Raw genomic sequence first — 21,388 nt, 5'->3', positions numbered from 1 at the left:
CCAAAATATTAAATACCCCAAGCAGCATTATTGACACCTTATTTATGTAAACAACCTTTATTGCATTCAAGTGGGTGGCAGATTGACTTTTATCTTTAATTTTATGTATTATACTGCTTTGAAATTTAACTGTTTACCTATCCGACTGTCCAATTGTGCCTTGAACAGATTCATCGTTGCCCACTTCACTAGTTTTTGCCTTTGATGCCTTCCACCAGTGCCCCTTCCAGAAATTTATAGCTTGCTGCCATTGCCCCGTTCCCCTCATCCACATCAAAACCTTAATCCATCAGCAGTTGCAACTTAAAATCATCCACAAAATAGTAATTGATCAGCTTTTTTTTTCTGCTTTTCGATGATATTTTCTAACATTTTTCATTTCTGCAGCCTACTACTCCATCCTTTAGGAGGAATCAGGCAATTTTGTGATTTCCTTTTACTTCTTTTCCACTGGGCCTGAAAGAAATGGTGGAGAGCCTTTGTCTTCAACCAATATCCTGAAAACTTGCTGTTGGAATGGTGATTCCTTGGGGCATGAGGGAAGATAAAGATCTCCACACACAGGACAGATGGCTGTTGCAAACTCCATGCTGCTACATGATGCCACCGAGCACAAATATTCCGTGTAACACTCACAGCTCTCTTTTTGAGCATCTTTAGTTGATAGGAATTAAGATAGGGATACCCCCAATCTTTCATAATTAATTGATTTAGTGGGGCGCTAGGAGCAAATTTTCATTTGGAAGATATAAATCAGCTTTGAATTGGCCAAATAATTTGCCACCCTTGTGCCTTTTTATTTTACATTAAACTTCTTGCTCAGATTCTTACAATCACCTATGACTTTATGCAGGAACAATTGCTTGCAATCTCTTTACGAAACTGCCATTATTATCAATTGAGATTCTCCTTCCACACACAACTTCTGCAAACCTTTCTAATTAGCCAAAATTAGCCCTCTCCAGAGGGCTTTTGCTTCTGTGAATTTATTTGGAGCAACTTAAAGAACTTCATAGGAAAGCTAGAATTGCCCTTCCTTTGCAGTCCTTTAAAATTCCCCAACTTCATAACATGGTTGGGTTCACATGAGAAGCTCCATCATAGTTCAACTTCAAGATTCTCCTTTGGGGTGGAATTCAGTTGTCTATTCCACTTGTGTGATCTTTCTCCCAACCTTTTTATTTGGGATAGAAGTCAGGACCAGGCCTCAATCCTTTGCAGCCAGATTGTCATCAGATCTGGTTGTCTTATTTTACGGATCAGGTCTTCAGAAATTCTTTGATACTGTGGATTACCGTGCTGAGAATAACCCCCTCATTGAGAGCTGAGTCCCAAATCTGCAAGCAGGGGCCGAGGCCTAATTTTGTTTTCCCTGGATTCAAGCATCTCCATCAAGGTGTTGGTTTGGCAAACACCATCCCAAATTTACCAAAATTCTCATCTGAGATTGCATCCACATATGGGTAGTGATTAAGGAGGTGATTCATCTGTTCTTTCACTCATGCAAAACAAACAACACAAGGGGCCCTATGAAATCCTTTTTCATTAGGTTTTTCTAAGTGAGGATTTTCCCGAGCAGCTAGCCATAAGAAAGCTTTGGTGTTTTGTAGACCACACTTAAACCAAATTTTCTTTGAAGGAAAGGAGATCTCTCTCTCCTCCACTGCTGAGCTTATAATCTTCTTTGGCCAAATAATCCCCTGTTTTTTGAATATATTCCAATTAGTCTATCTTCTTTCTTGGAGAAATGAAAAGGATGGATTACCACCTGTGGCTAATGTAGATTCGGTTTATACTTTACTTCCATGAACACTTCTTGTAAGTTGTATCCGATTTCCAATTGGTTCTATCACTGTCAGAATAATCATAAACGTTAGGGCCCAAAGCTGTGTTCAAATGCTGCTGGAGATGCTTCAAATTTTCATTCTGATAGAGATGCTTAGAATCAATCAAGGAGTATTCCCATACATACATCTTATATCCTTTTCTCACATCCTATCATAAGAATGGCTTGAACAGTCTGAATGCAGTTATCAAACTCCAGATATGGGATTCTTTGATATGATTTATAGCAGCAAAAATTCTTTCATGTGTGAGGGAGGATAGATTCCTTTTTTTTAGAAAATACTTTGGAGAGAATTGTGCTCCACATAGATCCTCTAGGTCAGCTTGTCCTGGAGAGCCAAATTTGTGTTCTTATTAATTCTAATAGGCCTCCTTATTCATCTGGCTGTCTGATCTTATCTTAGCTTACGAAGGCAACTTGTTACTCTTCAGGTACTCATTCCATGGGAATTTTAAAATTTCTGAATCCTTTCAATTACCTGCCCCACCTTCCTTGGCATAGGCAATATCAAAAGGACATTAATATGCATTGCCTGCAAAGTGGATTTAATCAACTGAAGCTTTCCATCAAAGAAAGTCATCTACTCTTCCAACCCATCTAGTTTCTTCATTATCCAGTTTATTGAAGATATTAAAAGATTTATAGAATTTCTTGAGTACTTGCATTTTTATCCTGCACTTAAAATTTAAATACGTATGAGACTTCAACTATGGCCAATTTAAATCTGGATGTAGTTATTGTTTCTGCGACTCTTGATGACAAATTATACATATTGCATGGTGCTCATATAGATCTTGGATCTGTGTTTGGACTGTATACACAATTTTCCTACAAATTGTTACAAATGAAGCATCTTCTTTTAGATCTTGAATAGCAAACATGCTTAATTTTTTTTACTAAAGTTTGCAAATATTGTGTATGTTTCATGTTCAGTTGATCTGTAATTAGAACATTGTGTATTATGATGGTTTTTTTGCAAGTTTTAAGAAGACTGTTGCCTAGTACTATTCCTGTTTTATTTAGTGTTTTAAGTTCGACTTTTGTTTTTTGTATGAAATGAGTATTTTCCTACAAATCCTGTTTCATATCTGGGATGTTTATGAGTGGCCTTGACACTGTAGGGATCTGTGCTACATAAAGTAGGTTTACAGGTTTGACTCTGAGCGGGGTAGTGTATACACTTCGTTTAACAATATGTAATGTAAATGGAAAACTAATCCTCCTTGTGGGCTTCTACAAGGTGGGTTTTCATATGCCAAATAGGTTTCTGACTTGGTGACCTAAAAACTACCTTTATATTTACCTTTTATAGGTTAGAATTTGTTATTATTGCAGCAATATTCTGCATCATGTTTATGTGTATAAATCTGTTCTTTGGCTTTGGCTATATATTTGCATATTATACTTTTTTGGCATTAAGAAGATACATCTGTTTAAGTAGTTTTTTAACAAATGTGATTATACATTACCAGGGGCAATTTGTCTCATGAAGCATTTCTTAGAAATGCAAGAAATAGTGAAGAGACCTTGCGCAAGGAAGCAATTGAAAGAACTGATCTTAGCCATCTTAAGGATTCATCCAAGCTGGTTTCTGTGGAGACAGCACCTGGAGCTGTTTATCAGGTTGCAAGCACTGGTGCAATTGTTAGTTTGAACTCTGCTGTGGGACTCATTCATTTCTATTGCTCACAACTGCCAAGTGATAGGTATAACTCATGACATTTGTTGATAATGTCATTTAAACTATAAATGACTCAAAAATTGTATAATATAATTGGACCATAAAAATACTAAAGTCATTAGATGCAAATATCAATATTTCTTGTATGTATCTTCATTGCAGGTATTCCATTCTGAGACCAGAATTTACTATGAAAAAGCATGAGAAGCAAGGTGGATCTGTTGAATATTCTTGTGAGCTTCAGCTTCCTTGCAATGCACCCTTTGAAAATCTTGAAGGACCTGTCTGCAGTTCGATACGTTTGGCACAGCAGGTTTTATCATTTGTACTTGTCCTTTATTTGCTGGTTCAAATTTGCTGTACTGTTTGATATTGGTATTCTTCATTTGACAAGATTTGTTGCTACATTTGTAGGCGGTGTGCTTGGAAGCATGTAAGAAATTGCATGAAATGGGGGCGTTCACAGACATGCTCTTGCCTGATAAGGGTAGTGGTGAAGAAGGAGAAAAGGTTGATCAGCCTGAAGAAGGAGAACCTCTTCCTGGAACTGCTCGCCATAGAGAATTTTATCCAGAAGGAGTTGCAGATAGTCTTCAGGTATGCATGTGATGCTTTTATCTTGTCTATTATAGTTCACTGTGCAATATGGTATTTTAATGTGTTAAAAGTGATTTCCAAATAATTTTTTCTTACAGAATGAAGGTTCCATCTACTTGCAAATAAGTGATAACAGCATTCAACCATTCATTAATGTTCTGCTTTCTGTTCTTTTTATTTGTAGAAATTCATTTTATTTTCTGATTGTATCAACATAGCTTGTAGCTGCTTCTAAATGTCTAGGTTTAACCACCATGCATATCTTTTTAGGCTGTTTGAATTGTCCTCCTTAGTTTTTTTTATCTTGATTGCCATCCCAATAAGTTGGGACATATCATGGCAGTTGAGTATTTCAATCCAGTATAATATTTAACTACAAAGTTACAAACATTTCTCTGTTTCATATTATCTGTTGATTTCATTAAGCCCACATCAGGATATTTATTCAAACTTCCATGGGAATATTTATTCAATGTGGATTCATAACAACCTTTGTTATGATCTCATATCTTCTCAACAAATTTTTTGCATGTATACATTAACATATTATACGTTATCCACTTAACAAACACATTATAATAACTATTAACCAATAGGTTTAAATAACTATTTAAATAACACTGTCTTAAGTATATTCAACATATGCTATGGTGTAATATATTAAATTACCAACATTCCCCCTGTTATCACAACATAGTTCAAAGATTGGAGAGAACATGCTTTGTATGTGAATTGGGACATACACACAGCTCAACATACTTGAAACAGTTACCCGGATGCCTCATGACATCTCCTCAGCAGGAAACAATCTCTTTGAACAATAGATATGAATGAGGACATCTCTACCATTCACCAAACACAATTGTGGGAATTGGTCTTATAATGGTTAAATGAATAGAGACATATTCAACTGTTCATAACAACACTGAATTGTGACACTCTCAAATATATTGTTACAGACAGTGTCAAGATTGGGTTTCACTATATTTCCTGGAGGGGTATTGGCATCACTGGACAACATGAGTAGTGGGATTACCTCACAATTACTAAGTGGAATTAGCCTCACCAAAAATATACATTTCATCTTTATGTGGAAGTATGATGTTCATCGTCACTTTTAGTGGTGATCACTGTCTTCAGTGTTGCTTCATATCTTTGTCGCACTGGTTTGTCACTGAAGCAATAAACCAGTTTCTGTAATAGCAGCATACTCAAGAGTGGTAGTTATTCTCCTCTGGAACTTGATTCAATGAGCCAGGTTGATCCAGATGGTCTTGCAGACCATAAAGTGTTACATGGAGCTCTGATTATTTAGGCTAGTTTTTCAATGGTATTGACAACAAGAAGTGCATCCATATGATGAGAGCGCTTCCCTCAATTGAAAATGTTAAGGATATCAAGTACATCTGAAAATGCATCCTGTTACATTATGAACTTAATTGGTCAGAAAGAGGAATTTATAATAAAACTCAAAAACCATCAAATACAAAGTCTAAAAAATATTCACAAATGATTTTGACTTAATAAAACAAATGATCTGGTAAAGTTACAACTTCTGCTTGAGCCTGGATAGAAAGATATTGATTTAGTTTGATATGCACAAATTTGCACAGACCTAGACCACGTAACCCTAAAAACAATTAAATAATAGATTGTAAGAACTGTAGTGAAACCCTTTTGGTGGAAATTTTACTGTGCTATAATACCCATGCTGGTGAATTTTTGTTGAAAAATTCATCACGGGTCTTGAGATATCAAATTTGCTTGGTTTGCAGCTCTTAAACCCCAAAACAATCAAATTTGGCACAGCATAGAAGCTGAAGCAAAATCTATTTGGGGGTTGTTTTACATTAATATATTTAACAATCTGGCAAAAATTTAGTTAACCTGGATAATGGTTTTTAGAGTTAATGTTGTTTGTTTAGTCTAGGAGTGAAATATCTGGTTAAAGTCTGAATTTCAACATGTTTAAAAACCCAAAGACCTCAATTTTAATTAAAAATAAACATTCCCTCTCTCTTGCTGTTGTGTCGCGATAGCTAGGTAATGGCCATGTGTGCATACCCTACTGAATCTAATGGGATTTTTAATAATTTTTTTTTTACCAAAACTATGAAAAGAATGCATAAAAAGTGTTCAATGGTCAATTCATGTTAAGAGCATTGGTCATGAAACAGAGCCAGGAGAAAACCAGTGCTGTTGTGTGCAAAATTTTATAAATGCTAGTGAAACTGAGGTCTCAGTATGCCCTCACGTGGCTTCCGTAATTTATTAGAAACAATAAATGGGGTATTTATGTGAGAGGCACAATAGAAATAACAAGACTTAAGAGTCATAAAATATTTGGATAGGGGAGCGGGGGGATGGAGGAGATGAATGTGGATATTTGGCATGTTAGGTGCAAAGACTGGAATGCACATAAGTTATTATGTTTTATTTATATAATATATTTATTTTATATTCAATATCAATTAATTTAATAAATAAAAACTTATATAAATTATATATTTATATATTATGGATTAAAATATTTTTTATATATTATAACATTTATATAGATATTATGAGTAGTTTTATATATTTTTAACATATCTATTGGAGAACACAAGCGAACACTGAGAGGGGGGGTGAATCAGTGATAATCGAAAACTTCAATCTAGTGTGTGTGCGAGGGGGTGAATTAGTGATAATCTAAAACTTCAATCTAGTGTGTGTGCAAATAAAAAAAAACCAAAATCATACACACACAAGGACACACCACACGACACTAGTAATTACGAGGAAAACCCAATGTGGGAAAAACCTCGGTGAGAATAGCTGCTGGAGTCTACTGCTTCAATCCAGCCTCACAAGTAAATCATAGTTACAATATGTTTTAGGGCACCAACCCAAGGAGCACCAATCCCTAAGATTTTGAGCACCAACTCAAGGAGCACCTACCCTTGCTCTGAGCACCCACTCAGAGATACGTAGTGATTCAATAAACAATTTATTACAATTATAGAAACCTTGTTACAAATGAGTTTTGTAACACCTATTTGTTGCTCTGAAAGATGTACCTTAATGATACTTCATCTTTGTCTCTCTGTCTCTGCTTTCTTGTCTTTTCCAAATTAGTCTTTTGTTTCTGCTCAATTTTCTGCCTCTTTCTTTTGCAATTACTTCTTTGATTTTGGCTCTACCTCTTTTCTCAGGTTTACCTCTGCAACACTTTCTTCTCTTACCTGTTCAGTAATCACTTAATCGAACTTATCCTGCTCTCTGCTTCTATTTCAACAAACACATTACACTATGTCCACTGCTGAGTTCTTAAAGCACACATCACCTCCAAATAGTCAGTTGGATCATAAATCATCACACGCAGGACAACTGTTGTTCTTCCTCATTGTCATGCCCCACGATTTGTACAATTTCCAATGTAGCTTGTAGATCGTTCACTTAGTCGGTTTGTATTTGGCCTTAAAACAATTCAAGTTTCTAGATGCGCCAACCTATGTTCATGATCAGCTTTGAATCTAAGCAATCGATCTGCTAGATTCAACTAGGAGGACTTGATCATAATTGTCATCGTGGCAGTTCCACGCGCCACATCATCTTTGTGTTTGTCGACATGCAATGTGTCCTCAAAGTCTTCTTAATCTCCTCAATCTGCATCCAGGTCACTTGATCAAACCAAGTCAAACATCCACGTGGACTATCGAACTGCAGTCGTGGCATGCTCTGCAAACATGTTGCACGTATCGGGTTGACTCATTTCGATACAATTCCTCAAATCTCTATCGGTATAGGAGAAACATGCTAGAACGACAGTATAAGTCATTTTGATGACATACTGTCAACCTCCCTTTATCAGTATAGGATAAACATGCTAGAACGACAGTATAAGTCATTCCGATGACATACTGTCAACCTCCCTTTATCAGCATAGGTATTCTGAAATGCATACCCATCATCGGATTAACATTTGGACACTAACCTGTCAATACAAACTTATTCCGATGACTCGACTTAAATATCTTCTTGACAAACTCTTTCTCTAATCCCTTAATCTATTCTATGTGAACCACCTAACAAACATGCTTTAATAGCTTTTAACCACTATGTTTAACTAATTGTTTATACCTATCTCCTAATCTAACATCCCTTGAATAATTCAACACAATTCAACACAAATTGCTGGCAAGGACTGGGCAGATGACAAGAGAGAGATGCCTTATTCCTATCTAGTGTGACACAACTCAACACAAATTACTGATGAGGATTGGGCAGATGAGAAGAGAGAGATGCATTAAAGGATAAAACAAAGAGAGATTATTTTAACATGGCAAATGCAGCACTAACGTTTTATACTTATTGCACATTCCATGTTTTGGTGCTGGTTTCTCTCATTTTTTGCACTCTGGACATCAAATGGCAGGATGTGGTTAGATGAAGAGAAGCATGGAGAAGCTTGATTAGATGGCAAATGACTCATTGTAAAAGATAGACATAAAAAAACGGGATTGACCATTTAACATTTCAAAGTCTTATTTTAAAAATTTCATGCCAACAAATGGTCTTTTGATGATTGATAAGGATATGGAGGATGAGAGTTGGGATATGGTGATTTTGAACATACAATTTCCTATTAAATGCATGCATTCACCCTTATTAGCTTCATTGTCCTCCAGGTTGACAAGTAGGACAAAGTTATTTGTCAAAATTTCAAGTAGAAGAATGAATAGACCTAGGTTAGCATAAGGAAGCTGGATCTTAAATGATTTTAAAACGAATCTGGAATCCCTCATGGCTAATGAATATGAATCTACTTGTTGCCAGAGGTTTAATTCAAATCTAGTAAGCTTAAGGTTAAACACCTGAGTGACAATTTTTGTAATTAGGTATCCTTTAGCAATGTTATTTTTAGTAGAAAGGTTTCACACATGCAAAAGGCATTATTTTCTTGCCAATGGAGTCTTTATCATGCTTCATACTATTTTCAATTACTAGGTGTGTTGCAATGAAACTTTTCTTGGACCAGCAAACTATGACTTTAGCCGGCCAACTTGTTTTTTATTTACTAACTGGCTCAAGACATTAATCTGGAAGATTTTATTTTTGCATAAAACATAATGCTTTAGGGATTATCTGCAAGCACTTTCACATTCAAGCATGTAATTTTAAACCCTAGGTATGTTAATCAGATTTATATAATTGATTATGCCCTAGGTTGTAATCAGATTTGCAGTATTTTAATAAGCCAACATAAATCCCATAGTATCCATCTTGTAATGCCGGTGGAGGATGACTTCAAACTTTAACATGCACACTTGCAAGTCATGAATACATACATAATTTTTTCATGCACATCATGGAGTCTTTCCATGTCATCGATCACGCATATCCATCATTTATTGTCTTTACCCCAGTCTTCTCTCAAAGAAGAATGTAACATCATAACCTTCCATCTTGCACACAAGCAAGAAATGGAATAAACATAATCAGAATATTGTAGTCTTCCATCTTGCACACAAGCATAGAATGGAACTACATAACATAGTCTTCCAGCTCGCACACAAGCATAGACTGGATCCACTTTACATTGCCTGCAAAGGGTGGAGAGGATCTTTTCTACCATTTTACATTGCCCGCAGAGGATGGTTGATACAACACAATGTATCATAGAGATTGAGACTCCCTCTCAACCAAGGTGGTGTTCTCCACAACTCCAAGTCTATCTCAAGCTTCAAGAGACTTGGTGAGGACATCTGCAACATAGGATTGTCCTGCCATAAAACACTGAATTGTCAGGCATCAATATACAACCCTGATAATAAATCAAAATAGCACAACAAGACTTTTAAGAAATTACACTACTTCTCTTGATGCAACACTTGCAACAATGTATTTATCTACAGTAATACTTAATGCCACTGAGGACTGTCTCTGTAGGTCCAAGAGATCGCAGTGGGTGAACGTTTGAAGAGTTTTCCTTGTCCGTAACACTTCTTGACCAATCTGAACTTAAGCAGCTTCAACCCATAATCAACTGTGCCTCGCAAGTATCTTATGATGTGCTTGGCTACAACACGATAAACATGTTTGGACAAGCTCATGAGCTGACTGAGAGCATTCATTGCAAGGCATATGTCTGGTCTAGTGTTAACTAGATACATCAGTGATCCAATCGACTGCCTGTACTCTGATGGATCTGCAAAATCAGAGTTAGCTGCAGAAACACTTAACTTCTTTAAGTTAGATTCCATAGGAGTAGACATGGGTTTACAATCCATCATTCTAAATCTTTTAAAAAATAACAATAGTATACTTTCCTTGACTTACAAAAATTTCGTTAGACCTTTGCCATACTTCTAGACCTAGGAAATAATGCATTAAACCTAAGTCCTTCATTTCAAATTCTGAAGCCAGTTCTTTCTTACATCTAATGATAAGTTCATCTTTACCAGTAAGAAATGAATCATCCACATATCGAACTATAATTAGCATTTCATCATTGGATGACTTAAAGTAGATGTTAGAGTGAGCATCATTTTACAAAAATTCTAAACTTAACAAGTATTCTTTCATACCAAGCATGAGAGTCTTGTTTGAGGCCATACAGAGCTTTCTTCAATCTGCACACCTGAATCTCATAACCCCTTAAGATATATCAAAATAGCTGGAACTCCTTCTCAGCAGTAGCTGTGTCCAATCACAGCTTCCAAGGTACTTGAACTTCCTTTGAGTGTATGCCCATCCCAATAATTTCCCTTGAAGATTTAGTATGCCCTGTTTCAGAAAAATTCCAAGCCACTGAAAGATCCAATCAATTTCTGTACTCCGGGATAGGAAATCATACTCTATGATGAAATTGAAAAAGGAACAAAATGCTTGACTTAAGAATGAATTACATGCTAATACTCATAATAAAAGGTAATCAACCAACATAGGTTAGAGTATACCAACTCAGAAGGAGACGCTTCTCCTTAACTTTTGCACAATCAAACTTTTATGTTAATCTCAATGATCCTGTCCATCTATCTTTCAATAAGGTGGACCCATAGCACAATTGTTGAGATAAGATGGGGATAAATTCCATCAAGAGATTACACAACAAGATTGCCAATAAATGTTATCGATAGAAAAGTCCTAAGAAATCAACAATACATTCTAACTTCTACTATGTAGGAAGGAGCATCATCATAACCAATTAACTGAAAGCAATCTGTCATGCAGTTATTTTAACAGATAACTGACACATAATAAAACTGCATTTGCCACAACATTTAGTGACATGAGCTCAAATGTAATAAGTATGTTAACTTGGGATAACACAGGCACAAACTTGCTTGCAGACCTACAAGGATAAACACCTGTCACAGGGAACCTCAAAACATGATTGGCCCAACACGGGTTAAATCAAGGAGAATATCTTTTTCCTTTCACACAAACCAACAAGGGTTTTACAAAACTAAGTAAACACAAAAGCAAATAAACCCTATGTAAACAAATTGGCAAAGTTATTCAACAGGAATACTTAATCTTCAATTATCATAAAGTCTCTCATCACAAAGTTAATAAAGAATTAAGGAAAATACACTTGTTGATGTTTAGATAACATTGACACTGGAACCGAAAGCTTCCCCAAAAGAAACTATCTTTGCAGTGTATCTTCAAAAGCCATACTTCACAATCTCCTCTTGATGTGCCTTAGCACAGTCAGCTAGGGTTTGAAGATTGGTGGGTATACAACTGATTTTGTTAGCAATACAAAATAGCAGTTGCATGACTAGAGCAAATAAATCTACCATACCATCTGAGGTGGAGAACCCAGTGAGGTATCCTATCACCATTTTCCCTAATCATGCCATCCTTGTCCTATGCCTCATGATTTACACATCAATTCATTATGATGGAGAGTAGGAGGGCTGTCACAGTAGGGTGCCCTGGAAGTCCATCCTTCATAGGCCCAAAGGCAGCACCCTCCGTACCCCTTTGGCCTCATGGGACTCCCCGGTCTTATACCATGAGGTGGCATGCCTAGAAGGTGACCCCATCACCGTTTTCCTCTAACTGTCACTTCTCTTCCTCTATCATAAAATTAATACTCAGAATACCAACAGTAATATCTCATAATTCAGATTTATTTTAGCAGGTATGAATATAATATACTGTTTAACAAGGATATCCAGAACGGCAATATTCAATTAAAATATACAGAATACAATATAATGAATATGCAGAAATATACAGATACCCTTATGCAGAAATGGTCATCAATTAGATGTATGTGTATAGGAAACGATATCACTGGAGTTCAACCCAATTCTGCTGAGAGAGATGTAGAAATCTGAATCTTATTATGTCTCCTTGGGCGCTGGAATGGTGTCTTATATCCTACCTCAAATGATGAGAGGTTGTTCTTCTTCTCAAGAGTTCGTGTCATTTGTGAGAAAACACCTCTTTTTTGTTTATCACTCGAATCTCCACAATGAATTAAAGAATGACTCCTTGATGAGGACTTGATGATGCCCGCTAACTTCACCCCTGTCATTATCTTAATAAAAGACGAACAACAACCTGAAGGTAAGAGCTTACTGAAATCTGATGGTTAGAATGACCTTGGCTTTGATACCATGTAATTTTAAACCCTAGGTATGTTAATCAGATTTATATAATTGATTATGCCCTAGGTTGTAATCAGATTTGCAGTATTTTAATAAGCCAACATAAATCAGAAATAAAACAGTAGACAAACAAGCATACCCTGGGAAAACCTCCAAGGAGGAAAAACCCAGCATGAAAGACCCACAGGCCAGATTATATATTCTCCTCTAAATCATAAGTACAATACTTAGCTTGAATCTGATCTTCACATATCAGATCTGTCCCTTTGCATGCTTCAAAACTTGCATCAAAATCCACTATGTCCTCCTGGACAATTTCGCACCAATCTGGATAGGTTTGCACTCTTCCTTGAAGTTAAGTTCGCACCCTTCTTGAAGAATTCGCACAGCAGAGCTAATTCGCATTTGTATGAGATACGAACTTGATGATTATAGACTTGCAAATGTCTCTTATTTATACACATTGAAGTCCTTGATTGCAAGTTGGCCTCCTTTGGTTTTGGCGCTAATTTAATTAGGTGGCGTGTGTTTAGGATTGGGCTGGGCATATATTAGAGTCACGTTACCCTAGGATAGGGCCCGGACCTAAAGGGGGTTTGGATGTTGCCTTAAGGCAATCCGAACCCATACATAACCCTAGTTACAAACAACAAAGCAGCATGTATGCAAACTCACTAGCATGCAATGTGACCAATATGATGAATAGCAATTAATTAATTAGTGTATATCTTAAAAAGATTTATTATGAAAAATATTTGAAATTTTTGTGACTTCTTAAAGAAACCTTTTTTCAAATTAATTAAAATAAAAATGAGATACAACCAAAGTTGCAAGTAATAAGAAAAATATTTACTTGTTAAGGATAGATAGTAAATGTAAAAGAGGACCTAGAATTCTATTTTCTTAGCATGTGGATATATTTGCACGATCTTACTTTGAAGTCGGAAAAATAAATTAAATGTTTGCATATCCTTTCAAATGTTTCTAGTATCATCAAGTGCTCTTGTATTTCTAGTATCATAGTTTTGCATATTATTACATTAGTGCATATCTGGGCATATGGGGAAGTTATGGGGAAGTTATAATGTATGTAGATTGTACATATGATGTAAGGAATTCTAATTTTTATTTTGGCAGGGTGACTGGATTCTGATTGGAAAAGATGATCAATGCAATGAAGAAAACTTAGTCACATTGTTTATGTATAAAGTGAAATGTGAAAATGTGGGAGTTTCAAAGGATCCATTTTTGACTCAAACTTCAGAATTTGGAGTGCTTTTTGGTAGTGAGATGGATGCAGAGGTATTTTTTGAATTTTGAGTATATTAATCTGAGTCATTCTTTTTCTCAAGAGGGGTCACACATAATTTATATATAGAAAATAAAGGTACATTTTAATGCAGTGACTTGAAGTAAATTGCGTATGTATTGTGAACTTGGCAGGTGTTATCAATGGCCATGGATCTGTTTGTAGCTCGCACCATGATCACTAAGGCTTCTCTCCAGTACCGAGGAGCAATAGATTTCTCAGAAAGCCAGGTTTACTCTAATTTTTTGCTAGTTCTTTATAGATTACTAAGGATTTCATTTTGTTGTGGTTCTCTAGTCAAGTTATTCATGATTGCCTCTTCTTTTTTTTTTTCTGCAGCTAGTGTCATTGAAGAGTTTTCATGTGAGGCTCATGAGTATTGTGCTGGATGTGAATGTGGAACCTGCCACTACGCCGTGGGATCCTGCAAAAGCATATATATTTGTTCCTCTCTTAGCTGATAAAGTTTTAAAACCAATAATGGAGATTGACTGGCTTCTAATTGAAAGGGTCTTGGGAACTAAAGCTTGGAATAATCCGCTTCAGTGTGCTCGACCTGATGTTTACCTTGGTACTGATGAACGAACGCTTGGTGGTGACCGAAGAGAATATGGCTTTGGGAAATTGAGAAATGGGATGTCAATTGGGCAAAAATCACATCCAACATATGGGATCAGAGGAGCAGTAGCACAGTTTGATGTTGTAAAAGCTTCAGGATTAGTTCCTTCTCGTAATGAAATAGATAAGTTGCAGGATGAAGCTCCTCCCACAGGGAAGTTAATGATGGCAGATGGATATGTTGATATAGAGGATCTTACAGGCAAAATTGTAACTGCAGCACATTCGGGGAAGAGGTTTTATGTTGATTCAGTTCGGTTTGAGATGAATGCAGAAAGTTCATTTCCCAGGAAAGAAGGTTACTTGGGTCCTCTAGAATACAGTTCATATGCTGACTACTACAAACAAAAGTATGTACACCAGCAAGTGGAATTACATTTTTGTAGTTAACCTGTTATATACTTAGAGGACATTGACATTCTATATATATTTGCAATTTAGTCCTTTCCACTCTCTGCATTGTAGCCTATTATTGTTTTTACGTGTTGGGTTTGATTTTTACTTCTGCTATTTTGACTGCATATACTTTTGAGTCCCATTGACTTGTTTTGATTATTTGCAGAGATTGAGGTTTTTTTTTGGTTCATTCTGTTTTCCTTTCGTTTAGAAGGATCTTACTCTTCTGTCTATTGCTTCTGTTCCAGATATGGAGTTAAATTGGTTTACAAGAAGCAACCTCTCGTAAGAGGACGCGGCGTCTCATACTGCAAGAACTTACTGTCCCCCAGATTTGAATCTACTGAGAGTGAGTGACCATCTGGAACTGGTGTATCCATCATCTATCTCATCATAATTTGTTTCAATAGAAAAAATCTTAAGTAATGTAATCTCTGATTTGGGGAAATCACAATTGAAATTGCAGGTAATGCAGAGGAGACACAAGACAAGACTTATTATGTAATGTTGCCACCAGAAATTTGTTTGGTGCATCCATTGCCAGGTTCCCTTGTTAGAGGTGCACAGCGTTTACCATCAGTCATGAGGAGAGTTGAGAGCATGCTCCTTGCAGTTCAGCTTAAGCATACAATTAACTATCCAATTCCTGCTTCCAAGGTATCCATCAGTTATTGAAAAAAATAGTACTGTACAAGCAAAACCATTCCCAAAATTGCAAAATTGATATTGTGTAACTAACTTTTAAGATATCCCTGACAGATCTTGGAAGCATTGACTGCTGCATCATGTCAGGAGTCATTCTGCTATGAAAGAGCAGAACTGTTGGGTGATGCATATCTGAAGTGGGTTGTTAGTAGATGTTTATTCCTCAAATACCCTCAGAAACATGAGGGACAACTTACTCGCATGAGGCAGCAGACTGTAAGTAATGTTGTACTATATCAATATGCTCTGAGTAAAGGACTACAGGCCTATATTCAGGCTGATCGCTTTGCTCCATCTAGATGGGCTGCTCCTGGTGTGCTTCCAGTCTTTGATGAGGATACCAATGAAGCTGATAATGTAGATTTGCTCAGTGAAGTGGAGCACAGCTCACCAAAAGAAATGGTGACTCATAAAAGCACACATCTTGAAGACAGTGATGATGAATCAATGGAGGAGGGTGAGATTGAAGGAGATTCAAGTTGTTATCGAGTTCTTTCAAGCAAGACATTAGCAGATGTTGTTGAAGCTTTGATTGGAGTCTATTATGTGGAAGGAGGAAAGAAAGCGGCTGCCCATCTGATGAACTGGATAGGTATTCCTGCAGAATTTGATGCTGAAGAAGGAGAATTTGCTAGGAGAAGATGCAAGGTACCGGAATCTGTGGCAAGGAGTATTGATTTTGATAAGTTAGAAGGGGCATTGAATTGTAAGTTCAATGAGAGAAGTTTGTTGGTTGAAGCAATTACACATGCCTCAAGACCCTCATCAGGAGTCTCTTGCTATCAGCGACTAGAGTTTATCGGTGATGCAGTTTTAGATCATCTCATAACAAAACATCTATTCTTTAGTTACACCGACCTTCCACCTGGTCGGCTCACTGATCTGCGTGCTGCAGCAGTGAACAATGAGAACTTTGCACGTGTTGCAGTGAAACACAAACTTGATATACATCTTCGACATGGATCAACTGCTCTAGAAGCACAGGTACCGTGGAATTGTCACTGGATGCCTTAAGCAACCAACTTGTTGATTTATGTCGCTTATTTTGTTCATGTCACTAATGTTAATTAATCTCGTTGCAGATACGTGATTTTGTAAAGGACATTCAAGCTGAACTTGATAAACCAGGAGTGAATTCTTTTGGTCTGGGAGATTTCAAGGCTCCAAAAGTCCTTGGTGACATTGTGGAATCCATAGCTGGAGCAGTTTTTCTGGATAAGGGACTTGACACAAAAAATGTTTGGGAGGTAATGTCAATCCAGCTTTACTCCACATGGGAATAATAATGATTAAGTAAATAATAGCATTCAATATAGAGGAGCTGAATGTTATTGTACAAAGTTAGCTGTTCATTGGAATGTAGCTTGATTTAGTTTTTCTGTGTACAGATATTCAAACCATTATTACAACCAATGGTTACTCCAGAGACACTTCCAATGCACCCAGTTCGTGAACTACAAGAGCGCTGTCAACAGCAGGCTGAGGGCCTAGAATACAAGGCCTCACGAACAGGGAATCTAGCTACAGTTGAAGTTTTTGTTGATGGTATTCAGATTGGTGTTGCTCAAAACCCACAGAAGAAAATGGCACAGAAATTGGCAGCTCGAAATGCTCTGGTAATCTTAAAGGAGAAGGAAGCACAGGCTAAGGCTAATAGTGGGGATAATGCAGATGGACAAAATGGAAAAAAGAATGGAGCTCAAACTTTTACACGGCAAACTCTGAATGATATTTGTCTCAGGAGACAGTGGCCAATGCCTCAATACAGGTAAGTTTTCTATTGGCAACCTATTAATTAGAAATTTGAAGAGAAGCTTGTATGGCTGCAAAATTACTAAGTTTGTTATATCATGCTGAGCACACCAATTTTGAGTATCAGATTGAGACATATTATGTTTGTTTGACTTCAAAGAATTGATGCTATGACAAAAAGGGACTTAACTGAAACGTTACTAAGAACCCAGTTGAGTATGTATGTCAATTGCAAGTCTGCTAGACATCATAAGACATTGATGTTCAGATTGAATGGCCCTAGATTGAAATTGAGTAATCTATTTGCAATGTTAGATGGTTTTGGTTTCCATTTTATTGACAACATCATTTTAGGGTTCTGAACCCTGGCAAGCATGTCAAAGTCTTAAATCCACTTCTTTATTTCAGTAAAGATATTGATTCGAGTTATTAACTTATATCTGTAGGAATATTTCATTGCCATCCATGCCCCTTTCTACAATTCACAAAAGGATTTGTTCCCTTTTTGAATATTTGAAATTTTCCTTGCATATCTGAGATCTTCTCTTAAGAGTATTAGTTCTAATCCAGGACAGTTTCGCCCAGTTAGTAATAAAAATCTTTCAGGGTGTCAATGCCAAAGTCAAATCCCTATTGGTTACAAATGCTTCTCTTTGTTCAGGACTTGAAAGGGAAATGATCAGAGAGAACTCTGAGCTTAATTGTTCTTCGTTGAACAGGATGAACTTTCTTTGTTACAGTAGGCACAATCTCATTGAAAACAAGGGCATGGGCATATCTGATTACTTTGAAATTGAGCCAAAGGAATTATCTTCCTTGCCAATGATCATTAATTCCCCACTTTGTTCCTTTAATCTATAAAATAATGTTAGTTTAAAATAAATTTACTGTATAAGACCCTCCTAATCCAACAAAAAAATGTACAGAACTGATACAACAAAGCTAACCCCTTTTTTCTGTTGTTTAGCTGCCTGTACTTCCGGTTACAGTGAAAGGCATTATTCATTTTTGGGCATTAAGTTACATCATTTCGTTTCTCTCATTTCAACCAGCAGTTCTTATATAAGGCCATTATTCTTACTGTTATTGGCTCTTTTCTTGACAAATTACTAATTTTGGTATCACTACTCTGAATGTATTATCTTCTTTTATTCCCATGGAACAATTTAAGTCTTTAATTTGAAAAGCTGTGTATTCGTTATCCGTTATACTTAAACACTTATTGCTGAATTGCTGCTGTTAAATAATTTATAATTACAGTGGCAGCAAGGCACGGAGCATTGCAACTGTGTAAATAAAAACTAAAATGCAGCCAACATATATTTAAGAAAAATAAAAAATAAAATAACTTCTTAGTAAATAAAATATAAGCAACTTTTAAGTAAATAAAAATAGAATAATTCTCCAATAGTTCTAAAGTAAAATAAATTAACTGTACTACCGACCAAAAAAAATAAAATAAATTAACTGTACTAGTAATACCAACCACTTCCATAGAGATACTAAATATATGCACCCTTAGTGGTTTCCGATTCTGTTTCAGAATCATATCTTGATAGATACAATAATCAAGTACTACAAAATACTGTCCTACTTGCTGCAGCTTCTGTTATTAAACTCTTTGCTCAATGCTCGATGATCATCCATAACTTTTATATTATACATCATTGGCCGTGAAATCTTTATAGAATGATAATCAAGCTGCTTTTATTACAGGTGTGTAAGCGAAGGTGGCCCAGCCCATGCAAAGAGGTTTACATATTCTGTACGTGTACATACAACAACAGGAGGATGGACTGAAGAGTGCAGGGGTGAGCCTATGCCTAGTGTGAAAAAGGCAAAGGATTCTGCAGCAATGGTGTTGTTAGAACTTCTGAAGCGTGACACTAATCAATGAAGGATACATTTTGCTACAGCCGTTCAGTATATTTATGCAATATTTATGACATGCTGTGGAAAGGATTCGACAGCAATGGTGATATGGGAACAGCATGAGCATCTCTAGTCAATGGAACTCATTATGCCACAGCCTTCCATTATACCGTATTTATTACACCTTTCAATGTTAAACTCGTTTTGCCACAACCTCTTATACCATATTTATGACACAAAAATGAAAAGAGATTTTCTGATATTCAATATTTCTATGCTTAATTTCAGATACTATGGTGTTGGAGATTTATCTAACACCAATGCAAATTGCAAAGGCATACACAATACATACGAAGTAATAATTCAAATGATCCTTAGGGATACATTTTGGCAGTCTGATCTGACTTCTTTCCCACTTTGCAAAATAGGACAATGCAGGTTGTGCTAATGGTCTAATCGAAATAAATGGTGTGAAGTTATTCTTTCAAAAAGAATAGAAGTTAATCTTCATGGGTATGAACTTTTGATCTTAATTTCTGAATTGACACTTAATACGTTTGACATGACAAGGGTAAATTTTAACAGCCGTTTGAAGTATAATTATGTGTTGTCCCATCATTTGAAGAGTTAGACCTTTTTATGGGCATGGTAACATTTAAAAGGAAATGAACACCGACTACAATGAGTTGAAAAAATCAAATTTATGATTTAGAGGTTTGAAATATATACCTAAATAAAAGTCCTAAAAGTCTGCATTCAAATTCCTTGATGGTGAGTGTGGTGCGTATCAAATCCTTGAACCTCTCCATGTTTACCCTGGCTCCTTTGGTTGACCCAAACCCAAAGTCTAAGATCTCCCTCTCATGCTACAATAGGGACCCACTACCTTTATCAATAGTGATTGCCTTCATGTAGAAGGATTTGATCAAACTTGGCTTTATAAAGAAGTTGAGAATGTCATATTTTGTTAAAAAAATAATTATCCCATTATGCTATAGATGATCCACAACATGAACTACAAAGGCAAATGTCTTGGCTTCTACGAGCAAGGTCTTCTTCATCTTATAGATCTCTTTGCAAATGATTGCATTGCCAACATAGGGTTTGGTGTCTACAATGAGTATTATGATGCTCTTATGGACTTTCCTAGTATTGTTGGACAAATCTCTTTTGATCTTCTCATAAATGAAGTAGGTGTTATACCTATTCCATCAAGGAGCTTGCTGCTATGAACTTGTTTCATGATATTGCCATTGTTGTCATCCACCTTATTGCCCAACACCCCAAACTCATTAACTAGGGCCAACAAGATCCTCCTACCTTAGGATATTGCCAAAACTGATGAGGCAATCCTTGATCTCATGCAATCCTATGACCACATTCTTGTGGGAGATCATAAGAGGGCATATGGGATATTGTGCTTGTTTGCATACTTTGGGGAACAAGGACTTTCCAACCTTGAGAAGCCATTTGAATCAAAATACCATAAAGACATCTCAATAGACAATGAGATTTTTTGTTGGTTGTAGCATCTTTCCAAGATGGGTCACCTCTTCTTATTGGAGTCATAATGAACATTAGTTTGGGTACAAAAGAAGAATCAAAACTCATGCAATTGGTTGTTGCTTTGAATCTTTAATTGGCAAAAGATATTTATGCCAATGCTACGAGAACACACTAATATATTTTCATGGTCCTATGTTAATATGCTTGGCTTACATCCAATTTTGGTTTTCCATCATCCAATGGTATGACCTAACACCAAACTAGTATGACACAAGCTTATAAAATGCATTGTCAAGTAGCCCTCCTAGTGAAGGAACATCAAAATATCTTAGAAGTTCAATTTATCTTGCCTATTGACTACCACGAGTCTTCAACATCATTTGAGTCAGCAAGAAAACCAAAAGCATTAGGGTGGGTGTGGATTTCAAATATATTAACAAGGCTTGTAAATATCTTAGAAGTTCAATTTATCCAGCCTATTGACTACAATGGGTCTCCAA

At 36.3% G+C, this 21,388-nt stretch overlaps 1 protein-coding gene across 1 annotated transcript in view; it reads left to right on the top strand.

The window, feature by feature from the left end:
• LOC131072917 (endoribonuclease Dicer homolog 1) overlaps positions 1-19,778 on the top strand; it is a 50,860-nt gene extending 31,082 nt beyond the window's left edge. The window contains exons 10-21 of the mRNA XM_058009214.2: positions 3,319-3,552; positions 3,690-3,840; positions 3,942-4,124; positions 13,868-14,032; positions 14,174-14,269; positions 14,379-15,007; positions 15,302-15,402; positions 15,520-15,710; positions 15,813-16,742; positions 16,841-17,005; positions 17,147-17,526; positions 19,227-19,778. Coding sequence (XP_057865197.2) covers positions 3,319-3,552; positions 3,690-3,840; positions 3,942-4,124; positions 13,868-14,032; positions 14,174-14,269; positions 14,379-15,007; positions 15,302-15,402; positions 15,520-15,710; positions 15,813-16,742; positions 16,841-17,005; positions 17,147-17,526; positions 19,227-19,407 — 3,406 coding nt within the window. The 3' untranslated portion in view covers positions 19,408-19,778. The remainder of the gene's footprint in view (positions 1-3,318; positions 3,553-3,689; positions 3,841-3,941; positions 4,125-13,867; positions 14,033-14,173; positions 14,270-14,378; positions 15,008-15,301; positions 15,403-15,519; positions 15,711-15,812; positions 16,743-16,840; positions 17,006-17,146; positions 17,527-19,226) is intronic.
• The last annotated feature ends 1,610 nt before the right edge of the window (positions 19,779-21,388 follow it).

Source organism: Cryptomeria japonica, chromosome 11, assembly GCF_030272615.1.
Source record: "Cryptomeria japonica chromosome 11, Sugi_1.0, whole genome shotgun sequence".
In the NCBI taxonomy this organism is placed as follows: Eukaryota; Viridiplantae; Streptophyta; class Pinopsida; order Cupressales; family Cupressaceae; genus Cryptomeria; species Cryptomeria japonica.
This window is presented reverse-complemented; position numbering and strand designations above follow the sequence as displayed.